This window comes from Magnolia sinica, chromosome 6, assembly GCF_029962835.1.
Source record: "Magnolia sinica isolate HGM2019 chromosome 6, MsV1, whole genome shotgun sequence".
In the NCBI taxonomy this organism is placed as follows: Eukaryota; Viridiplantae; Streptophyta; class Magnoliopsida; order Magnoliales; family Magnoliaceae; genus Magnolia; species Magnolia sinica.
This window is the reverse complement of record NC_080578.1, coordinates 93,767,014-93,789,544: the sequence shown is the minus strand read 5'-3', so window position 1 is coordinate 93,789,544 and position 22,531 is coordinate 93,767,014. Positions and strand designations below refer to the sequence as shown.

General features: G+C 40.0%; 1 protein-coding gene and 1 long non-coding RNA gene across 5 annotated transcripts in view; one reads left to right on the top strand and one right to left on the bottom strand.

Moving 5' to 3' along the window:
- LOC131249109 (protein REVEILLE 6-like) overlaps positions 1-20,905 on the top strand; it is a 57,052-nt gene extending 36,147 nt beyond the window's left edge. For 2 of the 4 annotated variants that reach the window (XR_009172677.1, XR_009172676.1), the window contains 2 exons: positions 19,949-20,220; positions 20,414-20,905. Coding sequence is in view for 2 of the 4 variants with exons in the window: in XM_058249676.1 (XP_058105659.1) it covers positions 88-150; positions 20,118-20,216 (162 nt within the window). In the remaining 2 variants the exon portion in view is untranslated. Of the gene's footprint in view, positions 1-87; positions 151-19,948; positions 20,221-20,413 lie in introns of all 4 variants that reach the window. The other 2 variants (XM_058249676.1, XM_058249677.1) reach the window with 2 other exon arrangements.
- Positions 11,603-12,068, bottom strand: LOC131249110 (uncharacterized). The gene is made up of 2 exons (XR_009172678.1): positions 11,934-12,068; positions 11,603-11,790 (listed from the first exon to the last, which is right to left on the bottom strand). It is a non-coding gene; the product is annotated as an uncharacterized LOC131249110 (long non-coding RNA).
- Positions 20,906-22,531: the final 1,626 nt, after the last annotated feature.

Genomic DNA, 22,531 nt, shown 5'->3' with positions numbered 1-22,531 from the left:
ATCTCTCTTTTTCTCTCTCTCTCTCACTGACATCCAAACTTCTCAGCCATGGATTGAATGCCCCTTCTTTTCCTCTCCTTTTTATAGGACCACCAAGGTCGGTCGGCTGGAATAGCTGGAGACGGTGCATGGAGAGGCGGTGGAGAATGCGTAAGTGTATTTACGCAGCCAAAACACTTCTCTGCACAAGTTAGTTTACGCAATCATGAAGCCAGCACACCCAACTCCCTACTTCCCTTGCCGATCAGCGAAACAACTGCCACGTCTTGATTAGATTTGTCGTCCCTGCAGGATGGACGGTGCCGATTTCTCATCCTGATCATGACGAGGGTCCACAGCAGACTGACGCTCATACTCTGTTCTTGTGCATTGCTTGATTGGAGGTTGCGTAATAGCGTGCGCACCTGCGCCGCTAAGATGATTCCGGTCCACTTTTCTGGGAGATCATCCTCCAATCTGCACCATTCACGTTGTTGGCCATAGGATGATCCTTTGAAGGGTCATCTTTCTGTCTCTGATTGTCCCATCTTTCAGCGTTCAATCAGCCAACCAAGACTCTGTTTTTATCAGTAGATTGACTTCCATTGCTTCTTGTGTTTGATTTGTTCCTTCGGACGGTTCGGATTGTCGCTCACTGATTCCTTGCCCATCGAAATCATCATGAACATCATTTGAGATCTTCTGCTGCGTAGCCACGATCAGGGCCGCAAACAATCCTTCAGCCGACCGTCTCTACTGCGTAAATCAGTGAGGCTCACAATAAGGATTTCTAGAGAAATCCACCCCGTCCATTCATTTCGTCTCGAAATTTCGGTGAGATGGACGGTTTTCCATTTGAGATGATGACCCACAGAGATGGACCGGAACTCCCTGCTTGTACTGTCCATCTTACGTTTGAACGAAGGAGACCCGTTCTTGTTGATTCTCCGAAATTTGTCCCTCTTGATCCTGATCGAGTGGACCGTTGGAATCTAATGAACGGTTCGGATTGGACTGTTGATCCGGGATTGTGGCCCATCAGGACCGTCCGCAAGACTCTGCTCGAACGGTTCGCAAGCGGGAAATTCGAATTTCCTAATTCGTCTGGATTTATGCGGGTCAGCGCTTAGTTGACCGCTTCTGCTGGTCCGGTACATAGCGGGTGTACTCCCGCCGTGTACACCAGCCACATGAAGTGGGCCCACCTCACTGATCAAATAAAATCCACTCCGTTCAACCGGTTTTTCATCTCATATAAGGAGTTGAGACAACATTTGAAGCATATCCAGATATCAAGTGGGTCCTAGGTTGATGATTCATGGGCTGATCTGACCGTTGGGCCACTTCCACAGGCATTCAAGGGCTAAAATTCGATGTGTACAGTTAATTTATGGTCCTCATGGCAGATATCAAGTTTGGAACCGAACAGATGGTAGGAACCCCGTGATCTTGCATTCTGGACGAATTTCAGTCCTCTTTAGCGTGAAATACGGGATTTTCTCGAATCCCGGGCGTGTAAATTCTTCAATCTTGGTCCCCTAGGGTTCGTCCCTTGATTTGGTGATTCTGGAGCGTCAAATTCATGCATTTGGCACCCTTTTCAGTCCAAGCTCCTAGATTCACTTTGCATCACAAACACGATTAATATAGGGCGTTAAACGGTATCATGTTCACAAAATCGAGTAATAATTGGGGTCTAATATGCAATATTTGACCCTTAACACAACTCCCAACCAGCATTTTGCTAGTCTCGAGCAAAGTATGCGAAAAATAAGTTGAGAATTACAGGACAATTTCTATAAACTCGAGTGATTTTTGAAAACAATCCAGGTACTAGAATTCTAAGATTCACGAATGATGGGCATTACTTTCTCGTAGACTCGAGCGCATGGTAGACTTCAGAATTAAGTTCAAAGTATTAATCCATCAATTAGAAAAATTTCTAAATCTTAAAATCCATGGTTGTATAGTGTAGTCTCGGCTTATCATCATTAAGAGATCCAATCGTCTCTTCTTTCATGATATCATTGGTAACCACCAAGAGAATTCATAACCACCAAAACCAAAACCTAATCTTGCCTCACAGATCATTCTTCCGGCTTTTGATTTTTCCATTGAAAGCAACGCCAAGGAGGTGAATCAAATCTTCACTTATAGGGAGCAAACCTATGGTGAAAACCAGTTGCCCATCCCTTTCCGAATGTCAACCTTGGGGAATTGAATCTTCACTTATAGGGAGCAAACCTATAGTGAAGACCATTCGCCATTCGCCCAACCATGCTTAGGGATTACCAAGTTATTCCTTCAATATCGAACTGAAACTTCAATGCGTAAGCGAGATGTGACATGTGAAATCATGACTCAATCAATGTTTAAAACTTCTACTTATGGATTGATAATTCGAACTCAACTATGGAATCTATCAGACAGCTAAATCCAAGAGACGTAAATCCCCAACACTCCGTATCTTATAATTCTACATCAATGGTGGCCGTCAAAATCACTTTGAATTCACAAGAATTTCCAATAAAATATAAAAATTTTCACAAATGTTGCTCAAGACCGAGAAAATACTGATTAGGTGACCTAATCTCCCACTCCCAACCAAAAATCTACATTGTCCTCAATGTAAAAGAAATAAGCATGCAATGCACATGGGACAACGAAAGTAAAAGAGGGGTGATGGAAAAATAGTACCTGAATGAAAGAATCAAGAAGCTTTCCAAAGATATCAGCGTGAGAGCAGGTCAACACAAGAGAGAAACCAACAAAAGCAAACTATCTTAAAACAATGTAGAAAGCAAACTACCCTAGTCCTATAAAAGCAGGAAACCTACCTATACCTCCATCAGACTAGGAGATCAATCTTGGTAAACAGGATCAGTCAGAGGCATGGACATGTCCTCTGCATCAAATTTCTAAACAAATGGCTTTAGGCGATGTCCGTTCACTTTAAACTCATTGCCATTGTCTGGATTTTAAATCTCGACAGCCCCATGAGGATAAACATTGATAACAGTAAAAGGGCCGGTCCAACGAGATCGAAGTTTACCTAGAAAGAGATGTAGTCGAGAATTATACAAAAGGACTTTCTGACCAGGCGTGAATGATTTCCGTAGAATATGTTGGTCATGAAACGCCTTCATCATGTCCTTGTAAATTCTCGAGTTCTCGTACACGTCATTCCGGATTTCTTTGAGTTCATTCAACTGAAGTTTGAGTAGCGAGCCAGCGTTGTCTAGATTGAAATTCAGATTTTTGATCGCCTAGTAGGCTCTATGTTCCAACTCCACGGGCAAGTGGCAAGCCTTCCTATAGACAAGTCTAAAGGGAGATATTCCAATAGGGGTTTTTAAAGCAATACGGTAAGCCCATAAGGCATTGGTCAATCGGATCGACCGATCCTTACGGTCAAGGTTAACCGTTTTCTCCAAAATGTGTTTGATCTCCCTATTAGAAATCTCAGCTTGCCCACTTGTCTATGGGTGATATAGGGTGCTCAACTTATGAGAGATACCGTATTTCTTCATTAAACTCTCGAATGGCTTATTACAAAAGTGTGAGCCCCCATCACTAATGATGGCTCGAGGTGTTCCGAATCGGGAAAGGATGTTCTCTTTTATGAATTTAATGACCATGCGATGGTCATTATTCCGACACGGAATCGCTTCGACCCATTTAGTGACATATTCTACGGCGAGCAAAATATATAGATTTCCAAACGATTGGGGGAATGGTCCCATGAAATCGATGCCCCAGCAATCAAATGCCTCTATGATAAGAATGTGATTCAAGGGCAGCATATTTCGATGGGATAATGCTCCCAATTTCTGACAAAGCTCACAAGCTTTGCAAAACTCTTGAGTGTCCCGGAACATAATGGGCCAGTAAAAGCTACACTGCAGAATCTTGGCCGTGGTCTTTTTAACAGAAAAGTTACCACCACAGGCCTGCGAGTGACAGAAGGAGATGACACTCTGATGCTCATCGTCTTGTGTGGCCATTTGGTTGCATTAATTCAATTAGCTTGTGTGGCCATTTGGTTGCATCAATTGATGCAACCAAATAGCCACACAAGCTGATTGATCACATTTAAAGAAACCACCCACATCTCACACTTGCACGCTCCACACCTGTGCACAAGAAAAGGCTTAGTTTCCCTTTTTAACCCATCACCACTCATTTTCTTTCAAAATCTCTACATTAGGAAATTTCCTTTTTCTTTCATATCTTTATATTAGGCAAGAAGTAATTTTATATTTATCTTATTTAGGTGCTTTCTTAATTACAGTGCTTTCTTATTTATAGTTTCCTATTTTCTCATATCTTAGCTAGCTAGGAATTCTATTATTTAATGCAAACCCCGAAAGGGGAAGCAAATAGATCAAAGAAAAGAAGAAGAGATTGTGGGAAATGACCCAACAATCCTCTAGCCTGACGCTAGAAACCGCGAATGCAAGACTATGAGCAAGCTCAATAGTTCAATGGTCTTAAACTAGAGATCACTTTTGTCTTATCCAATCTCACCATATCCCAATCTTATCTACAATTGAGTTTAATTTTGAATTCATTTTTAAATTCAAAATTTAGAATTCAAATTAAACATCCGAGAGAAATCGGAAAGAGGGTATACGGAGGGAAACTCGCGTGGGACCCACCCTCTTGTGGTTGTCTGCAAGTGGGCCTCATAGGCCCAAGTCCAACATCTCCAATCAATCACGTTGTGGGATGGGCATAATATAAATTGTCTATCTAGCTCATCTCATAAAAATAAACATAAAAAAAATCGCGATCAAAAGAATCAGAGACATGGGACCAATTGGAACATCGTTGTCTTCTCACAAGTGTTTGAGTACTAAGCGACCACTTAACTAGGACTCAATAACTTAAGCTTTGTAATGCATGTCCTACTTATGACCACACCTTATGGAGTTGACTCCCAATCTAGAGTACTTGGCCAACATACGCACTTCTCCAACTTATCGAGTTATTCTTAAAACTTAATTTTTCGTAAACATTGATTTGAATCCTTTTAAAGTAATACTAATACACACACACACACACACACACACACACACACACACACACACACTTTTGAAAATAATATTATTTGGCAAAAAAATCAAATTCGATACTGTTGGTGGATAAGTTTTCTAGTGTGTATTAATAGTTCTAAAAACTGGGTGTTGCTGTCATGGAATCGTCCCCACACAGACGTGCAATTTGGAATCGATCAAGCCGCTTTCTTAATGTAACCGAGTCTGACAAATCAATAGTCCTTCGTCATCATACACTAAAGTGGCAACGCTCAAATCTCATCCTTCTGTACACAAGATGAGGATAGCTAAGACAGAGGCACCTACGAGACTGGCTATTCACACGTTGCAATGATTAGATCAAATCAAAGCAATTTGTATGTAAAAAGTCCAAGCATGTGACTACAATCCACGCTATAAAGTAGACAATTCTAGGCATATGTCAGGTCTACAATACGTAGGTCGTCTCACATGAGGTATGGCTCATCTCATATTCTCATGACCTGGCTTTTATTCAAGCTATAACATGGATCACATAAAGAGTAATGGAGCGATTATGTTATTCGACTTGATTAATCTCATCTTTAATCTTTTAGAATTGAAGGCAGATATGACTCGCTTGTATCCACATCCTCTATTTTTCACAATAGAAGATGATTCACACCTCAACGTATGAACATCACCCTAATTGTACCTTTCTTATACATTCAGGGTTGGTGAACCCATGCGAGTGGGTGACCAGCCTGCCAACAAAGATAAAGATCCTACACGATCTCAAGGCAAATGTTGATGATCTACACACCTAATGAACAATAGTGTTCAACACTGCATAAAATGAGTGTATTATTCATTAATGAAAGATGAAAAGTATATGATACAATCGTATCACTCAAGCTCTCCTTAATCCCATTTGCTTGACGTGAACCTATAATAAATCTTTAGTTATAGGCTTTGTCATAGAATCAGCCAACATCTCTCACTTTATCACGGACGTAATGATATTTAATCTCAATTTACTTGGACTTCTTGTGGTGTTTGGGTTCCTTCGCCAAGTCCATAATAGGTGTTATCTATCCCCCATGAAATAAGGTCTTGAATGTCCGATATAGCACCCAAAACTTATAAGAATCTACGAACCTTTACGCACTCCTGAACTGTAGCACAACATGCAATGTACTTGGCCTCTGTAGATTAAAGGATTGTGGATATTTGTTTCTTGCTCGACCATGAGATAGCTCCCCCTTTAAGCAAAAAGACATCTTGAAGTAGACTCTTCCTCATCGGCAGCATTAGAATATCCTTTAAGCTCGAGATTTGTCCCTTCATAACACAACATTAGGTCCTTAGTTTCTTGAGATAGCAGAATTTGCGTTTGATGGCTTACCAATAAGATTATCCCATGTTACTTGGGTAACAGTTGACTATGCCAACTGCATAACAAATATCCAGTCTGGTGCAAAGCATGGTATACATTAAGCTACTTATTGCATAAGTTATTAAGGATATAGCCAATTTCTCAGCTTTAGTTTAGGGACACAATTTCCTGTCTAGCTTGGTAGTTTTGCCCATAGGGGTTTCAACTGCTTTTAAAATTTTCATCTTGAACTGCTCTAAGATCTTCTATATGTAGGTGGCTTGAGACAAGCCAAAGAATCTCCTATGGTGGTCCCTGATGATCTTTGCCCCAAAAATAAAGCTAATTTCACCAAGATTTTTCATCTCAAAGTTCGAGAAAAGTCAATCTTTAGTCATCATCAATAGTTGCATATCATTATCAACTGTAGGATATCGTCTATATATTGAGATAGTATTAGAAAATATCTTCTAGACCACTTCATGTATACACAATGATCTTCTTGATTCTTTATAAACACAAAAGTGGTGATAGCTAACGTGTACCACTATCTTGAAGATTGTTTCAACCGATAGATAGATTTCAACAGTTTATCAAACTTTCTTTGGGTGCACTTTGTCCACATCCTATGGGTTGTTGCATGTATATTTCATCATATAAGTCACCATTTAAAAATGCGGTCTTTACATCCATATGAAACCTTTCACCTGCACCGCTTCATTCAATGGCTTTGTCATAAAGATCGGGAAGGAAATCTTTGTTTGATCAATCAACGCAAGGTTTCTCCGGGTCCTGTGGTTGCCTCAGAACCTTTCACTGCAACATTATCATCCCAAACAATTCTACTGTCTATTTTGATTTTTTTTCCCCCGATTGTGCAACCACTTTCTGTAACTTTTAAGTTTAAACTTGCGACAGTGGACAAGCTTCTGTGGATTGAGGAGAATTTTGCAACATGTGAAAAAGTATTTTTGTAATCAACGCCTTCTTTTTGTGAAACTTTAGCAACCAACCGTGCTTTATACTTGTCCATTATACCATTTGCCTTTCTTTTAATCTTGAGAATCTATTTGTTACTTATCGCTTTTTGATTGGAAGGCAAATCTACAAGTTCTCAGACCTTAATCTTCTTCATGAAATTGATCTCCTCGTTCATGGAAGATACCCATTCAACTGAATTTTAAGACAACAACGTCTTCTAATAAGAACCAAACTCATCATCGTTAACCACAATGCAAGAGTAAGACTCGCCCTCGATATTAAAGTATCTTTAAGGAACCAATCCTCTTTCGCTTCGATATAGTTTATGTACTGCCATTGCCTGACGAACTATAGGAGCATCTCCATTGTGAGAAGCGGAGCACCTACTCTCCTAAGATGCATTGGGAATTTCAAAAAGTTGTATTGCAACTTTCTACTGGGATATGTATTTTCGACAAAGGTCACGTCCCAAGATTCTTAGTCTATCGTCCATGGTCCTCATAAACTAGAACATATTCCTTTGAGTGCATACGTAACATACCGAAGTTTCACGGCCAAAGTTTATACTCCTGCCCGAGAAAACCGAGTGTTAATAATGTATAAATTGGATGCTTTAAAAATCGCACCTTTTTTTTTTTCATTTGGATCACATCCAGATACATTCATGAAGGTAACATTCATGAGAATAAAATCGACTGTATTGATTATTTCATCAGAGTAAAGAATTCAGTAAATAATCAAATGCCCTCTCAATGGGAGCTTATTACATTTATCGAGTTCGTAGCAGAAGTATAAAATTATCTTCTTACTCTTTCAGCATAATCTTGCATAGGGAAATGGTCCTCTAGGTCTTCAATTTGTACATCACCTGCATCATTTGTACGGTTGGAGAGGGTCAACGCCCTACTCATAGTGATGGTTATCCTTTAAGATTAATAATAATTCAAGATATTCATAAAAGCAATATAAAGGTTCTGATATATCCCGTACTCCACAACTACGAGAGGTATCAATATGCACAAGCAATCTACATGAGATGCATGCCTAGCTAATTATATGCGGTTCATCACACTTAATGATAACCACAATGTGGAAAATGATTAGAGTTATCCGGCTCGCCCCGCATCCCATTCCACAAAGATTCGCCGGTGTGTCCTATGTTTAACATGGTTTTACGCGATTATCCTAAGACGAACACAACACATGACCAGATGAATTACGTGACACAATTTGTTCATGGGGCGACTATTTGTGACATCCAATCCCGGAAGTAATGTAACACGCATTGTGAATTACTTACATTGATTTGTGCACCACTACCCATGAAACATGAAATTACGTGTCACCCCGGGGGCTGTTACCGAAAACGCATTACGTCCATGATATTTATTCGACTGCTAGAGGTGAGATACCCAACATAGTACTTCCGCTAAAAAGGAAAATTCATTGAATCATGGGAGCTTTAGAATGTCAAGACACATGCCCAAGCCTTAAAGGTAAATAGCACAAGGCTAACAAAATATAGAGGACAGTAACAATAGCTAGCTCAATAAGGAGGAGAGTGGCAATGGCCAACTCAATAATAAGGAGAGTAGCAATGGCTAACTCAACAAAAGGAGAGTGGCAATGGCCAACTCAATAAAGAAAAGAGTGGTAATGACCAACTCAATAAAGAGAAGAGTGGCAAAGGCCAACTCAACAAAGAGATGAGTAGTAAGGGCTAACTCAACAAAATTGGTATAGACAAGGGCAAGGCTTGTATCCATCACCCCACATAAATTCACAAAGATTACATGTAATCAAAACCATACTATAATTTCCAAAGGATAGACAATTGATGGTGGTAAAATTATACGATAGTAGGGAAAGAATCACAATAACATAGAAACATGTATAAAGACAATTAAATCATGCCAACTTAAATTAAGATAAGCTTAAAGGATAAAAACCCTCACCTCTATTGTTGTTTCCTCCTTGAAGGTAGATATGCGTCAAAGGATTAAATCCTTATTCTAGTGTTTAACAATTTTTAAATGGTTAGATTCGGTTTAGCTAGCTAGTTTAATCGACTTGATTTTAAACCAAGATATGGGACGAAGGGAGAGAAGGAGTATAGAAGGGGAAGGTTGGGCATGGCATACCTCAGTAAATCAGCGGATTGCTGAACCTTGGGTGTTCAGCGTTGTTGAACTCTCCTTTCCTTTCTTTTCTTTTCTTTCTTTCCTTTCTTTTCTTTTCTTTTCTTTTCTTTTTTTTCTTTCTTTCTTTCTTTCCTTCTTTCTTTCCCTTGTTTTCTTTCTTGTGGACGGCAAGGCCTGTTTTATAGGTTGTTTGAACCCAGCATCCCTTTTGCGTAACCTCATTTATGCAGCAAGAATATCGGTGCGTAAAGATCTTATGCAGCACTTCTTGCGCAACCGGAAAACAGAGATACAGTTTTCTCTCTCCGGCTGAATCCTCTTGGATTCCTCCTTCATTGTCCGATCAATGTGCTGGGGAGGATTTCTTTGGTGATGGATTATCAGATGGACATCCCTGATCGTCCGCCGAATTCCTGTTCTTGGTCCCATTGGTTGGTGTTTGATCAGCTAGCCGATCCTCTATTTTAGAGGCAGATTGTTTCCCGCCCCTTCTTGAATTGGGTCTATCCTTTGAATGGTCCGGATCATTGTTAGCTGATCCCTGGCCCACTGAATTGGTGGTTCGATCATGCTATAAAGTTCGGAGGCTTGCGAACGTAAGTTCCGGGAGTGTTTTTCTCTCGTGAACAACGGCGGAAATTCCGCTTTCCGTTTTCTTTCTTTCTTCTGGATACCTTGGATAGGATCGAAAGTATTTCATCTTTCTAGGTGGTTCTGATCAGTCTATCTGGCCGATCATTGTGGGCCACAGAACTCGAAATCAGACATTGTTCGTTCAAGATCTCGCTGGCGGCCTTTGAACGGAGGAGGGTTCCTTCTTTCCGTCCGAAACTGGTTGGATTTTGATCAGATCTGGGGGCCACGTATGATGAACGGTTTTGATTTGTTGATGGCCCCTTGGTGGTGGGTCCCATCTCTGTCCGAGTTGCGGCGATTCAAATGTCCCTAGCGCGAGAGTGTGAAAGCGGGAGATTAGGTCGGGCATAGTACCAGATTCACTCTGCGTGGTCTACGGCTACTATGCAACAGGTGCACACGCACTGCGCCTTGGGTGATCTGATGATGATTTCGGAAGATCCATTCCGTCCATTCAGATTGTAGGGTTCCTTTTAGGGGCGGGGTCAGATTTAAGCTCCAAGTGGTTACATAATATTGAGTGGCGTGGTGAATCTGATGATTCGGGATTTACTCGTTGACAATGGACGGTTTGATTAACACGAGTGGTTGAAATCCAATAATGGAGTTACTTGATTTAAGGCTAGTGATTTGTTTTCAATGGTCAGATTGTTTGGTTCATAGATGAAGATTACTTTTAATCGACAGAGTCGTGTTAGAGGATAGCTAGATTGGTACCATACATGTGTACATCACAGGTTAACTTTTATGGTAGCACTCGAGAAATTTCAATACTCGGGTATTGAAAAGTTTCTGGGTGTTACAACATAGGTATTGGGTACCTTATGAATACATACTCAATGGTTTTATTATCAAGTTTACCTCTATGCGGAGCGAGCAACAAAACGTGTCCCAAGGATCCCCAAGGGCGGAGATTGGCTAGAGAAGGAATCCTTTCAGTCCACATCTGATATGGAATCTTAGGAACGGATTTGGATAGGACTATTAAAGGCATAGACGGTTATAAACAATGCGTCTCCCCAAAATGTGGTAAAGAGATTAAGCATGTGCCATCATCGATCTAACCATGTTCAACAATGTTATTTTCCTTCTTTACAACTCCATTTTATTGTGGAGTATAAGCCATTGCGTGTTGTCAGACGACAATAACATCTTTATAGTATGATTTAAACCTTTCAAATGTATACTCACCACCTTTATTAGATTTGAGGATTTTGACCTTTTTCTCTAGCTGAATCTCTACTTCAACTTTATATTTGAGAAAACAGTCAAAAGTCTCAGATTTGTGTGAGATGAGATGCACATATCCATGGGGTGAGTAGTTGTCAAAGAAAGTGATGAGGTATTGGTATTCATTTTTAGCACGTAAATTCAGGGGTCCACAGATATCCGAATGGATTATCTACAGCAGACCCTTGGACCTGCTACTTTCTTAGAAGTCTTCCTGGAACCTAACAAACTAGAATGAGTCAGTCTTGTCATATGGTCCTTTCCAATGTGACCTAATCTCGCTTTTTATTTTATAGATTCTGATACAACAGATTTATTCAATATAACAAATAAAGCAAGGGGTGCATTATCACATTCTATGTCAAGAATAAATAAAATAAATCTAAAATCAAACTTTCTCATGCAAAGATGTGGTTATTAAGTCTTAGTGAAACTCTAAATCGAAAAAAACGAATGTCAAAACCATCTGCTAACAAACAACCTAGAAATAGAAATTAAACTCTGATGCATGCCGGGTGCATAAAGAGTATCACAGAGGATTATTGTCCGCCCTACAAATGTACGGACATAATAAACGTTAATCCCTAGCACATCTTCAGCAGCATTATTCCTCATGTACACCTTCTAACTCCCTATGGCTTTAGGTCGGAGTTCCTTGAGTCCTCTACGATCTTGTATCAAGTGCATTATTGTGTCTAAATCTCAAATCCACTCGTTAGATAAATTATCAATGGAAAGGATTTCAAAACCAATGCCAACAAACAAAGTATCTAGCGACTTAAGAATTATTTTCTCTTTGTTGGTGCATTGACAGGCGTAGTGGCCGGAGTTTTCACTGAAAAAGCAGATCAAGTTGGACTTTCTCGGCTTGTTCTTTCCTTTTCCCTTCTTGGGATTAGGAGGTGTCGCGGGCTTCCGTTCTTGGTCATTTTTCTGTCTTTTTGCAAGCTTTGGATCGTCTCATGTTAGCCTTCCGCTTGTGGGTCTTTGTTGCAAAGGCCTTTGTTACACCTAGTTGAATTGCATTCATATCAACCTCGCATACCAGGTGGCCAAAAGTCTCTGAACGTAGTGATTGAATTAATATGGTTTATAATCCTTTTGATTGGGGCCCACTTTTTGAGCAAGGAACGATGCATCGCGATAATCTTTTGATTTTCCGTCAATTTGCACCCAACATTCCTAAGGGTACTTATCATTTGCTCCATTTTACGGATATGGTCCTTGTAGGGACAATTGACTGGTATCCTATACTCTTGGAACTCCAGTATCATTTGCCCCATTTTATAGATATATTCCTTACTAAAGCAACCGACTAGCATCATATACTCCTGAAACTCCAGTTTCATTACCCTAATGCTTGCATATGACTTTTGCGTATAGGTATTAACCAATGCATCTTAGATTCCCTTAGCGGTCTCATGCTCCTCATACGTTAGTATGAGCTTCTTGTGCTTGGTGCTAGTCAGGACGTTACAAGCTGAGCAATTCTACTTGTGTCACTTGTTCTAGCGGTTCATGGCAATCTTATGCTGTGCTAAGTTTCCATCTTCAGCCAATATTGGTTCCTCTCGAACCTCGTCCAGAGTGTGCGAAATGTTGTCCTCGTCTAGAAGGCATCTCACGGCGCAGGACCAATCTTCATAGTTGTTGCCATCAAATTGTTGACCCTTAAGTTATTCGATGATTAATGTCTTGATGGTCATCTCTACATTGCGTAAAGCATCACTACTTATCTATAATCTAAGGTATTGGCACTAATTATTAGCATTTCTATATGTTATATAAATTTTCAAGTTACGGAAGTGACTTATCCATTTTAGATGAGATCCGAAAGTCCACGTGGGAGATGGGCCTAATTAGAAGTCCAAATCACTTATCTCTTTAAGATAAAGTGTATCTTATTAAGGGCCCTTAATCGGCCATTTGTGGCTGATTTAAGCCAAGTGTTATAAAGGGACTTGGGATTTTTCATTGAGATCTAACTAACGGTGTTGTCAGTTTTTGTGATTAACGATTTGGATCTCTTGTGATGATGAAGATCAATACACTCACACACACATTTTAAAAAAAAATGACATAAAATAATAAAATTTTAGATTTAGATAATCTTAGTTATTGTATTTGATATTGTGATCATGTCCATATATGTGATGGTGCAGGACATGAAAATTAACTATGATATGCAAGATCTCAGGCTATAGATCAAACTAATTCAGAAACATGCACATAAAATTTCCACATCCCACACAAAAGTTCAAACATTCAAGCAAGGGGAATCTGTGCGGGTCTAGGCCTACACAGGCTAGGGCTGGATCAATAAAAATTATGGACCAAACGATACTCAAAGGAAGTAAAAATCATCCACACATGCACAACAATCAGTCCCTAATCTAAGTGATTCACCAATTTCAGTTCAGAGAACCCTAGGATTAGAAAAGGGGCAAACAAATTAAAAATAATGCAATCTAGGGTTAGGGTTATGGAAAATAGGTATGAGAGAGATGAAATAGGTAGGAAATCTGAACCTGACGACAATCCACACATGCGGACAGCGGGCCAGACCTGATGCACGTGCGCAGGGGCCTGGCTGCACGTGTGAGGGAAGCCCGAAGTCGGAAACTGACTCCTTGAATCTAGTCGGCCAAGGGTGGGCTCCAAAACCCCCAAGTTTCGCGTCGATCCGATATGCGGTTTGTGCGTGGTGCTCTGCCAAAGTTTCAGCCCTCCTATAGGGCCAGAATCTAGAATTCTGCTGTAGAGAGGAAAGCTGTTGCAAAAAAAAAAAGGATTTGAATCGTGGATGATTGTACGAGATGAGAAATATGGATGGTAAAAGATGGAAACGAATCGGGATAGATGTGGCTTCGCACCACGGTAGTTAGCCCTTCGATGAAGGGAGGGCTTCATACTCAATTGGATTTCTACAACTCAAGAACTTAGAGGAGTAGAAAAACGCAGAATTTTTATTAAACTTCAATGAAAAAAAACAACCTACAAGGGGTACCTATTTATAAGAAAACCCTATACCCCAAAACTCGCCTATTACTTGCCGATGAAGTAAACAAAAATAAAAACTAATTAAAGAAATATAAACCGTCCATGATATTCTAAATAACATTAATAAGCAAAACATAAAATATGAGATTACTCAGATTAGTGCGCCATGATCATGAGATCCCATGATGGGCTTTACTTGACTATCAGACCCACTCTTTTGAACCAAAACTCTGTCTTCTAACCAGGAGGCCCTCCCTGGACGTCGTCATCGAGCCAAATCGACGGTGGGGCCCTCCTTCTCCATGCATACGTGCGTCGGGGGGGCGGTGTGCGTGTGCGTGATGTCCCCATCATGTGATGTTAGGTGGGCCACACATTTTAGAACACGATGACCAAAATGTGTAACCCCATGTGTTCACTGATTATAAAGTGTACATGTGCATGCATTATTGCACGTGTGCGTAGAGGTGGGCATCGGACCGAGTCGGACCGGAGTTGGTCCAACTCGACTCTACTCGGATTTTTTAGAGCCATACCCAAACTCGTTCTAATCCGGGACCGAGTCCCGATAATCTAACCCGAACAGATTCGAAATCCCGTTGGCCTTAACCGATCCGACTACGACCCGGTCAGGAAAACCCAGTCGTATCAGATTGGGCAAGGCCAGGACCGTTCAGTTTTTTTTAACGGCATGAAAATCATTATTATCAATGTTTTATACGGTGCAATTTACTTGATCATTGAATATATTTAAAATTTATTATCAACCCCTAAAATGATCTAAAAAAACTGATGAACGGTGTAGATAAACCAAAAAAATTCAAGATGGCCCACATAATGTAATCAGTACGATAAAAACTAGAGGAATGTAGCTTCTTGAAGAAGCTTTACTCAGAGATATAGCTTCTTGAAGAAGCTTTATAATTGTTGCCTGCAGCTAGTACGGAAGTGGATTGCGTACCGAGTAACCCAGTACACTAGGCGTACTAAGTAAACTCTGTTGGATCCACAGTGATTGATATATTTTATCCGCTCCGTCCATCCATTTTACTGGATAGTTTTAGGGCTTGAACTTAAAACCGAAGTATATTCAAACCTCAATTGGACCACACCACAGAAATCGTGTGAATTGAACACCTACCATTGAAAATTTCTTGGGGGCCACAGAAGTTTTGGATCAAGCTTGTATTTGTGTTTTCCCTTCATCGATGTTTACGTGATCTCATGAACAGGTTGGATGAGAAATAAACATCACTATAGGCCCTACAAAGGTTTCAACGGTGGAAATCATTACTGCAACTGTTTCTTATGATGTGGTACACTTGATCTTTGGGTATGCTTAAATTTTGGCCTCTACCACTAAAATAGGATGGAAAAATGGATGGACGGCGTGGATAGACCAGATACATTCACGTTTGGCCCAACCAAGTTTTCTCGGTACGATAGGATCGTACTGAGCAACCCAATACACAATTCGATTTCAGCTAGCAACAGCTAGCCTACAGCTGTCTACAGCTGTTATTGGTACGTGTAGTGCGAAGATGGCACTGACGCTCCTCGATCTCTGAGTTGTGAGAATGGTTCAAAGGAGATCAAAGTTACATCTTACGTGCCCCACAGTGATGTATTTATTATATCTACACCGTTCATCTAACAATAGAGATGATTTTAGAGCATTATCCAAAAAAATGAATCATAACCAAAGATCATGTGGACCACGCCATAAATAGCAATAAAGATAATGATTTTCACCGTTAAAAAATTTGTAGGGCCCACTATAACGTTTATTTTACATCCAATCTGTCTATGAACAGGAAAAATAAATTTCATATGGTCATAAGTAACCGAATGAAGAGAGGAAAAACAAATTTTATATTGATCAAAAATTTGTGACCCTAAAAAGGGTTTCAATGGCAGACGTTCAATCTCCCACTAATTTTTTAGGTGTGGTCCAGTTGATGGTTAGATCCGTCTTATTTTTTGTCTCAAGCCTTAAAATGAGCTCGCCAAATGGATGGACGGTTTGGATATAACACATACCTCGTGATCAGACCCGTTACACCAGCTAATCCGTGTTGTACATGGGCGCTTCCGTCAACTTCGAGTATAACAGTCAAGACAAACAGCTGTATGCACCTTCTACGACTCTCTCTCTCTCGTTTACAACCGTACACCATGTCTCGGTATATGTTTCTCTCCAACAGATAAAACCCACGGAGCTCCGTAACCCAACAGCAACCAAAGAAAATTTTGACCCATCAAAGGACATCTAGCTAGTGTTTTTTTTACCTTCTTCTTCAATAAGAATAAAGAGGCAGCAATAAAGAGAGAGAGATAGATATAGAGAGATAAGGTCGGGGGGCTTGGGTGTACATTGGGCGGGTTTTTTTGGCGCCGAACGAAAAGCCTTGGCGGTTAAACTTTTATTTAGAAATATATTTACATCCGGGTCGGGTCGAGGCGGATCGGGTCGGACCATTTCGGTTCGAGTTTTCGGATCGGTTCTGTCCGGATACACATCTATCCGAACCTAACCCGAAAAGGATCGGATTTAGATTAGCAAACTCGATCAGGGTCGATTTAGATCGTCGGTTCTGTTCGGAACAGTACCGAGTCGGGTCGGATCGGGTCGGATCCACCGGATCGGGTCCAACATGCCCACCTCTACGTGTGCGTGCATGGGGATGTAGATTCGCCTAACCACTATGGGAGCAAAGAAGTTTGATCACCCCTCTGATTCTACGGTTAAGATGGCCCTGGATTACGATCAATGGCTTGGTTTGTATAAGGGCAGGCCAAATGGACAAATTGGATATGAAATTCACACTCCTTATTTTTTCTTTGGGATTTGGAATTGTTGGATGCCATCTACAAAGGATCCCAACCCTATTTAAAGGGAACAGTTGAGGAGTTTGGATGAGGCTGGGAGATATCTCATCTCATCGAATCTCATCCTATCCCAATCTTATCTACAATTGAATTCAATTTTGAATTCATTTCTAAATTCAAAATTTAGAATTCAAATTAAAATTTTGAGAGAAACTGGAAAGAGAGTATATAGAGGGAAACTTGCATAGGACCCACCCACTAGTGCTTGTCCACGAGCAGGCCCCACGAGCCCATGTCCAATAGATACCCTATCTTGGCATCCTACTTTGCTAAATCGAATATCATTTATAGTATGCAATTTTATCGAATTTTAACCCCACGAACCCTAATTTCAATGTTTTTAGCCTCCCAATTGTTTCTATATCCTTTGCATCCATAAACCCAAATTTCCATGCATCATTCTACACATAGAGAGGCATCAAAGGAAGCCCCTTTGAGAGCCAATCAGTCCGGTTTAAGGTTAGTATGTGCATTGCATTTTAAGCCGCTGTATGAGTCATGTTCCCCGATAGTGGCTGATTGGCCTCTGACCTCAGCCATTAGATTCATCGTCAAAAGGTAGCTTTTTACTTAAAATTGTGTTCATAGCAGCAAGGGGGAATGCAATCCACCTAGGCGTTTAACAATATTACCACCTCAATGGCAAGTCAGGTTCAGAAGCGAAATTGGTGTTGAGCCACTTACCACCTACATGGTAGTGGGCTTGCCACCTTAGCAATAATTGATTACCGGGTAAATGGCAAGTTACCACATTAGCATTTAGTTGCTTACCAAAGTATGGAACTGAGGGCCATGTAGAGGAGGGTCATTTCAAACTACGGTGGTGTATATGGTTCGGAACCCATTGCAATCAAGTTTAGCTGAATATCCTTTTTTCTTTTAATCCTCTACCCTCCATGTGGATTATCAATGCATCGACGTTAATCAGAACAATTGAACCAAACACCTTAGGTCAATCGCCACACGCTGCTAGAGCATGAAGTTCACCCATAGGGAGAGGGATAGTGCCACCTAGGCATTACGTGCATTATCGCCTGCTTAGCAGTATGTGTAAAAAGGGAGTTGTCACGCTAGTGGTAAGCTTGTTGCCACCAACATTGTCTGTTTATCAAAACATGATGCCCATGATCCGTTATCCTCATTGGAGGGCAAGGATTAGAAATTGAAGGAGAAAATAGGATGTTTATGTTAACACGTTTTCTCACCTACCTAATCTGATAGCAGAAGTGGATTCAATATTGGTGAATGCCAGTCACGATAAATGTGTTACCGCCTAGGTCGTCATGACTTCGAAATATGAAAGTCCAACCTTTCAACGTGTAAATCCTGTCAAATAGTCAAAGTGCCATGTCGACAGTAACTTCTTTACCTCCTTCATAGTCAAAATTCAGGAAACATGGAGAAAATTCTAGAATATTCACCATGCATTCCACACAGGTTGTGCACAGTTTCCACCACCCTAAGACCACCATGCGAACTTATAAATACACCCCCGAATCTATACTTTCTTGCATAATTGACACATTCAATATTCACACAGTAGCTCTTTTTTCCTTAAATTTGAAGTAATTAAAATTGGCAAAATCATTCTAAAATAAATTCTGCAAAAATTACCCGATACACGTGGTTGTGGGTGATTGCATGTATCCGCAGGGATTAGTCTCACTTCAAAGGAGGTGGGGACACCCTGTGTCTTCAAAATAATAATAATAATTTAAAAAATAATAATAAATAAATAAATAATAAATTCTGCAAAATTTTTGGAAGTTATGGACATAAAACCCTAGGACCGTAAGCATTGGAGAAGAGGTGAAGTTCAAGAAAGTGAGGAAGTAGCTCCAAAAGTGAGCTTGTTTTTAGTTTAGCCCTTCATTTTTATTTTACTTTTCATTTAAATACCTTTTTTTCTTTTTTTTTAATCATTGCATGGTGTTGCATTAAGGAGTCCCCCCTTGACAGTAAAACAAGTAGTGTTTGGGGAAGCCTTAGCAACACCATTTTTTTGACTGATTAGTTTAGTTCAATTTATTCTTCTTCTTTTTTCAAATCTTGCATAGCCAGTGTATGAGGGAATTCCCAGCCCTGAAAGTAAATAGGTAGTGTGGGGAAGATCCCTTGCATTGGGACTTTCATTCTTTTCATTCAATTATCATAAATTCTTACTTCATCTTTTATCAAATCTGAACTAAACAATGCATGTTAGAAACTGCTAATACCCTAAACCCCTGAGGTTAAAATGGTGTTAGTGCCTTAAACGGCAAACATTAGAATTTTATGTTTGAGCGATAAATGTTAATATGCCGACTTAAATTAAAACTCATCATACATCCATGCATCATTGAAGGAAAAAAAAAAAACCATATATGAGAGGTAGTTATGCCAAAAACATACCCGATTCATTTTCCAATTCAACGATGGAGATCACACAAATTCGTAACTTAAGTTCAATCGGTTAGATTCTTCCAACTTATCATTAGTTTAAGTGGATTCTAGTGCTTTTTTTCAGACCAACACGAAGACTAATGTCCTACAGGGCACCACATTCCCCTACCACAACGCATGCACATAGTCTATGGCATTCTCTTCTCATGATTGTTGCTTTAATTCATCCACATGGGATTCAGCGAGCATGATTGTTACGTACATTGCTTCTTATTCAGACTTTAACCAGTTTTTATGATCCAAACACTTCCATGTTAAAGGTGTCTTGATTTCTTCAAGTTCATGTACATTTATAGTCTTGCATGTGTTCCTTTCAAGCATCTGATAAACATCAGAAAGTTTGAAAAAACAAGCTTTCCTCGTAAAACTTTTATGGGCCACATGAATATAGATGGAAAGAGAGATTGTTTTTAACATTGATTGATGCAGAGAAGGCGACTCTCTTCATATGAGGTTGTATCTCTAACGAAGCTGAATCCAGTGATGCCAACCACAAGCTCGATGCACATGACGCTGAGAAGGTTCTAACCAGGTAAAGAGAATTTCATAAGCTCAGAAAATTTTTGTTGGGTCCCACCCTGTAGATGACTCGGCCCAGAAATCTAGTAGGCCACATACACTGAATCTGGCCCTTTTATTCTTTTTCTTTTTTTTGAACCATGTGTTGTTTTCATGTGAATGTGATCATCCTCCTGATGAGCTGCTAACCTGAATTTTTGGATCAGGTCCATCTACTTGATGAAGCCCACCAGATGCGCACCTCGAATCTGCCAACACATTGGCATTGGCCACATGCTAATCACATCTTTCAACGACTATTGTCCCTTTTCTATTTCATTTCTGCATGTACTCTCACTGACCACCCATTCAGTCAAATGATTGAATAATAAAAATATCTGTCATATTACACGACTTCCGTGCGGAGCCCGACAGAAGGAATTTCTACTGAAATAACTGCCATCTTTGTACTCATACAGAAGCCTGATAAATTTCACAAGCATGTAGGATTAGCTCTTCGAAGCTTGATTGCGGCAGTATCTGGTACAGGGAGGTGGGACTGTTTCCAAGCTCGAGTTTGGGATGTATAGATGTATGATTTTATGTAGATGCATGTTGGGTATTGTTAGAAATCTTGGCTACTTGTAAGAACGATGCTGAAATCCTGATTGTCTTTGTTTTTATGAAATATCAGCTTTAATTGTCTTTGTTTTTCAAAATATCAGCTTTAAAGCTCTCCTTCAGATGATTATTCTTTGATTTCTTTAGTAACCGAGGCATGGTTTTTATTGGATTTATATGGTAAAGAGTTGGGCTCTCATTAAGGGGGGCGTTTGGATGGTAAGTTACTTGAGCTACTTATGCCTCATGTAACTTATCTTGGTTTCTTTCTACTTATTAAGTTGAAGTGATTAAGTAACTTTTAAGTAAAAAAGTTACTTATAATTGATCATAAACCAAACGTATCTAGTGCTGTAAGTAGAAAAAGTAACGTATTCTGTGGTATCCAAACGGGCCCTAAATACAATGTGAGGTTTGCTAAGCACATGCCAATATGGCGCCTTGTCATAAGGTGGGCTACGCTGTTCAGATGATCTGGTCCAATAAACAGGCTGCTACACTGCCTTGAAGCAGTGTAACAAAAAATAAAAAATAAATGGTCACGAGATAATTATTCGTAGCTGCTCATTTGTATTGTACACTGCCCACTTGAAGATAAAACAGCCTGATTTTCAGGGCAAATTATCTAAGCAGTGTGGACCACCTGATGGAAAGCTCAGATCTCGCATGCCCCCATGTGCGCCTGTGTGGATAGGCAGGATTCCACTTGCATAAGGAAGCTTCTGATATGAGGAAATTATTGTAACACATTATGATATAAGGAAATCTTTGCTTTTTCTTTTTTTTTTTTAATTCATGTGGCCAGCTGACGGCTAGTGAATGTAGCTTCCTTATAATGTTTAGGGTGCGTTTGGACAGACCATTCAATTGAATTAAATTAAAAAGTTAACTGAAGTGGAAATAACTAAATTTGTATTGGACTCACCTTAACATTCAAGTTGCACATGGACCAATGCACCATTCACATCGTACACGCTGAATGTGGACGACCTCTTTTTGGTCATTTTCTTGTAACCATCCATTTATATGGACAGGCTAACCTAGCTTTTGAGCAGATTCAAGTCTGATTTCAGGCTTTCGCACCGTACTCGTTAGCATACAACCAGTTCTGTGAGCCTCCTCAGGCTGATTCATCTACTCAGGCAGAAACAATTCCATTTTGACAGGGATATGAATGACAATCCACTGCCATCGAGTTCCTAGGAGAGGGGTCTCTACAAAAGGAATCAGTCCATTGATATAATGGGCCCCACCATTAACGGTACATCCAAAAACCCTCAATTTGGAAGGTCCAAACTCTTCTCTTGGCCAATGGAAGATAAACGTCTAGAAGAATGTTACCAAGTTTTACATTGAAGGGAAATGGAGAAGAACAAATAAAAACAAATAATGGATTGCTGGATCTTCCAAATCTGAGATATGTTTGACGCATGGCCCATCCAAGATCACATCAGTTTGGATCACTGAACCACAGGCCCCACATGTAAAGACTCGAGTATAATAAGAGCGTATTATACATCCCCATGTTGGGACCGTATTATTCCTAAAATGAGCAGACATCATTTGGAAAAACAGAAATCTACGCCCCTGCAGATAATCAGACAGCCACCCAAACTACATCTACCTAGATCTCCCCTACAAACACAAAGTTAAACAATAATAATAATATAATAATAAATAAATAAATAAACAAACAAACAAACAAAAAGAAGAAAAGAAAAATC